General features: G+C 62.9%; 1 protein-coding gene across 1 annotated transcript; it reads left to right on the plus strand.

Moving 5' to 3' along the window:
• Positions 1-2,114: 2,114 nt before the first annotated feature.
• LOC126944960 (uncharacterized) lies at positions 2,115-2,839 on the plus strand (the record flags this gene model as incomplete). Its single annotated transcript, XM_050774858.1, is given in 4 exon segments — positions 2,115-2,382; positions 2,415-2,707; positions 2,710-2,811; positions 2,813-2,839. Coding segments are annotated over 4 exon segments (690 nt in total), but the record flags the coding sequence as incomplete, so codon positions are not given.
• Between the last annotated feature and the right edge of the window lie 1,506 nt (positions 2,840-4,345).

Raw genomic sequence — 4,345 nt, forward strand, 5'->3', positions numbered from 1 at the left:
AAAGCATCTAGGGTCTTCATCCAGTGTTTTTTCTACTTTTCCCCTCTCTTTAAATTAACTTCAAATTTCTACCATATCCTCTATGTTCTTGAGCCCTCAACACGCAATGCACACACGCGCACGCATGCATGCACGCACACGTGCACATACGTACACGCACACACATGCACGCACACGCAAGCACATGCACACGTGTGCACGCGCGCACACACACCAACTCACTACCAGTCCCTCAGGAAGGGCTTAGCTTAGTCATAAAAATGAAACCCAAATAATTAGCAAACCAAAATCTGCTTCTCTCCTTCCTAGAGAGAAGGAATCCTTCAGTTCTCAAAAACACGTGACAGATAGTTACAAAAAATTGAGAAAGAATTTGAGTTGAACAATTCATATTATAATACAAGGTTAACTTCAGACCATCTAAGGATCAAAATTGCAAGCAAATTGGTTTGAATTGCAGAAAGATAGCTTGTTGGTTTTCAGGCTTGTGGCAACATGGAATTCCTTTCCTGGAGGTCTTTAGGGAATTGGCTGGATCTACCAAGTGGGCTGGCATAATTATGTCATCTTTGGGTGCGGAGATAGAGAACTCGATCAAATAAATGGCCTTCACATGTCCCTGCTAGCCTTGCTTGAATACTGTTAGTGTGCAGTACCCACATCTAGGAGATGGCAGTGCAACGCTAAACATTCCAGTGAGGACAGACTCACAAGTGCTCACATGTCTGGTGGGAGAGGCAGAGGTAGCTGGAACCAGGAACAAAGGATGGAGTCTGGGTTTGAGTTAAACACTGCTTATTTTATTTTATTTATTTGTTTTGGTACAGAGTCTGACTCTATCGCCCAGGCTGGAATGCAGTGGCGTATCTCGGCTCACTGCAACCTCCACCTCCCAGGTTCAAGCGATTCTCTTGCCTCAGCCTCCTGAATACCTGGGACTATAGGCACTCACCACCATGCCTGGCTAATTTTAGTATTTTTAGTAGAGACAGGGTTTCACCATGTTGGTCAGGCTGATCTCAAACTTCTGACCTTGTGATCTGCCCACCTCGGCCGCCCAAGTGCTGGGATTACAGGCGAGAGCCACCGTGCCCTGCCCTGCCCTACTGCTTATTTTATCCCCAGTCCAACCCCAATAAGTTTTGCGATTTCTAGAGACCCTGAAATTGCCAAAGAGAAGTTGAGGAGTACTCTAACTTAATTTTCTTTGACTCTTACTTAAACATTGGCAACTTTTCCGAGACTGTAAATTTGATTGGGGCCTAGCCATTTCTCTCTTTGTAGTCTGTGAAAATTAACTGAGTCTGTAGGGGCTGCAATCACCGCCAAAAACCCCAAGTGTGGGCTGTTCCTCCACACTGACAAAAATAACAGTTAATTAGGCTGCAACACCCAAAGGAAAGTGAACTTACGCCACCAATCGCAGGACGGCATGCAAAACGTCGCCATGACAACTGGCATTTACAGCTCTTCAATTTTAATATATCAAAGGCTAAGGGTAATTTCCCAGCGAGAATACGGGAGGGTGAATTTCTCCCCTCTTTATTCTTTCTGCCGGTCTTTTGCCAGTACTGCGATTACGGAAGCTCTATTCCTGTGGCAACAGGTTTAAAAGGAAGCGAGTACGGAAGCTGGGACTCCTATTCCTGGGAGGGCAGGGAGAAAGACATGGTATTCTTCTTAGAGTCTAGGCTGGGTGAACAGAGCTGAGAGGAGGTGAAGTGTGAGCTGTGAACTTTTGCCCTCAATTGCAGGTGAACTTTCTGTTTGCATAAAAATGTTTTCTTTTCTCCCCTCGGCCTCTCCTCCTCCCCCGCCCCCGGGGGGGTCCCCTCTCCCCCCCTCCTCGCCTCTCCTCCCCCCCCTCCTCGCCGCCTCTCTCTCTCTGAAGATGCGCCTCTCTCTCTCCCTCCCCTCCTCGCCTCTCTCTCCCCTCCCTGGCCCCTCGCCTCTCTCTCCCCTCCCCGCCTCGCCTCTCTCTCTAGGCCCCGCCTCGCCTCTCTCTCCCCTCCCCGCCTCGCCTCTCTCCCCTCCCCCCTCTCGCCCTCTCTCCCCTCCCCCCTCCCCTCCCTCCTCTCCCCTCCCCTCCTCGCGTCTCTCTGCTCTCCCCTCCCCCTCCCCCTCCCCCTCCCCCCCCCCCCTCCCCCTCCCCCCCCCCCCCCCTCCCTCCCCCCCCTCCCCCCTCCCCTCCCCCCCCCCCCTCTCCTCTCCCCCCCTCCCCCCTCCCCCCCCCCCTCCCCCCTCGCCCTCCCCCCTCCCCCCCTCCTCCCCTCCCCCCCTCCCCTCCCCCCCCCCCTCCCCTCCTCCCCCCCCTCCCCCCTCCTCTCTCCCTCTCCCCTCCCCTCCCCCCCCCTCCTCCTCTCCCCTCCCCTCCCCCCCCCCTCCTCCCTCCTCTCTCCCCCTCCCCTCACCCTCTCCCCGCCCCTCCCCCCCCCCTCCCCCTCCCCCTCCCCCCTCTCCCCCCTCCCCCTCCCCTCCTCTCCCCCTCCCCCCTCCCCGTCCTCCCCTCCCCCCCCTCCCCTCTCCCCTGTCTCCCTTCCCCCCTCCCCTCCCCCCTTCCCCCCCCCCCCCTCCCCCCCCCCCCTCCCCTCCCCCCTCCCCCCCCCCCTCCCCTCCCCCGTCTCCCCCCCCCGTCTCCCCTCCCCTCCCGTCCATCTCCCCCCCCTCCCCCCTCCCCCCTCCCTCTCCCCCCTCTCCCCCTCCTCCCCTCTCCCCTCCCCTCCTCCGTCTCCCCTCCCTCCCCCCCCTGTCCCCTCTCCCCCTCTGTCTCCCCCTCCCCTCTCCCCTCCCCCCTCCCCTCCCCTCCCCCCTCTCCCCTCCCCCCTCGTCTCCCCCTCCCCCCCCCTCGTCTCCCCTCTCCCCTACCCCCCCCCCTCCTCCCTCCCTCCCCTCCCCCCTCCCCCCCCCTCCCCTCCCCTCCTCCCTCTCCCCTCTCTCTCCCCTCCTCTCCCTCTCTCCCCCTCTCCCCTCCCCTCTCCTCCCTCTCCCCTCTCCCCCTCCCCTCTCTCCCCTCTCCCTCTCCTCTCTCTCCCCTCTCCTCTCCTCTCTCTCTCCCCTCTCCTCCTCTCTCTCTCCCCCCCTCCCTCTCTTCCCTCCTCCTCTCCTCTCCCCTCTCCCCTCCTCCCCTCCCTCTCTCTCCCCTCCCCCTCCCCTCCCCCTCTCCCCCCCCTCCTCTTCTCCCCCCCTCCTCTCCTCCCCCTCTCCCCCCCCCCCTTCCCCTCCCCTTCCCCCTCCCCTCCCCTCCTCCCCCTCCCCTCCCCCCCCCTCCTCCCCTCCCCTCCCCGCCCTTCCCCTCCCCGCTCTTCCCCCCCCCTCCCCTCTTCCCCCCCTCCCCCTCCCCCTCCCCTCCCCTCTCCCCCCCCCCTCCCTGCTCTTCCCCCCTCCCTCCCCGCTCTTCCCCTCCTCCCCTCCCCCCTCCCCTCCCCGCTCTTCCCCCCTCCCCTCCCCGCTCTTCCCCTCCTCCCCTCCCCCTCTTCCCCTCCCCCTCTGTCTCTTCCCCTCTCCCCTCCCCGCTCTTCCCCCCTCCCCCCCCCTCCCCTCCTCCCCTCTCCCTCCCCTCCCCTCCCCCCTCCCCTCCTCCCCCCTCCCCGCTCTTTCCCCCCTCTCCTTCCCCTCCCCCTCTTTCCCGCTCCTCCCCTCTCCCCCCCGCTCTTCCCTATTCCCCTCTTTCCCTCCCCGCTCTTCCCCTCCTCCCCTCCCCCTCTTCCCCCTCCTCCCCCCCCGCTCTTCCCTCTTCCCCTCCCCTCTCCCCTCCCCCCGCTCTTCCCCCCCCTCCCCCTCCCCGCTCTTCCCCTCCTCCCCTCCCCCGCTCTTCCCCCGCTCTTCCTTCCCTCCCCGCTCTTCCCCTCTCCCCGCTCTTCCCCTCCCCCTCTTCCCCTCCCCCTCTTTCCCTCTCCCCTCCCCTCTCTTCCCTTCCCCTCTCCCCCCTCCCCCTCCTCCCTCTCCTCCCTCCCCTCCCCTCCCCCCTCCCCTCTCCCTCCCCTCTCCCTTCCCCTCCCCTCTCCCTCTCTTCCCTTCCCCCCTCCCCTCCCTCCTCCCCTCTTCCCTTCCCTCCCCTCCCCTCCCCTCTCTCCCTTCCCCTCCTCTCCTCCCCTCCCCTCTTCCCTTCCCCTCCCCTCCCCTCCCCTCCCTCTCTTCCCCTCCCCTCTCCTCCCCCTCCCTCCCCTCCCCTCTCCCTTCCTTCCCCTCCCCCTCTCCCCTCTCTCCCCTCCCCTCCCCTCCCCCCCTCCCCTTCCCCTCCCCCCTCTCTCCCCTCCCTTCTCTCTCCCCCCTCCCTCTCTCTCCCCTTCTCTTCCCCTCCCCTTCTCTTCCCTGCTCTCATCCCCTTTCCCCTCCCCTCCCCTCC

The sequence above is a fragment of the Macaca thibetana genome, chromosome 20, assembly GCF_024542745.1.
Source record: "Macaca thibetana thibetana isolate TM-01 chromosome 20, ASM2454274v1, whole genome shotgun sequence".
In the NCBI taxonomy this organism is placed as follows: Eukaryota; Metazoa; Chordata; class Mammalia; order Primates; family Cercopithecidae; genus Macaca; species Macaca thibetana.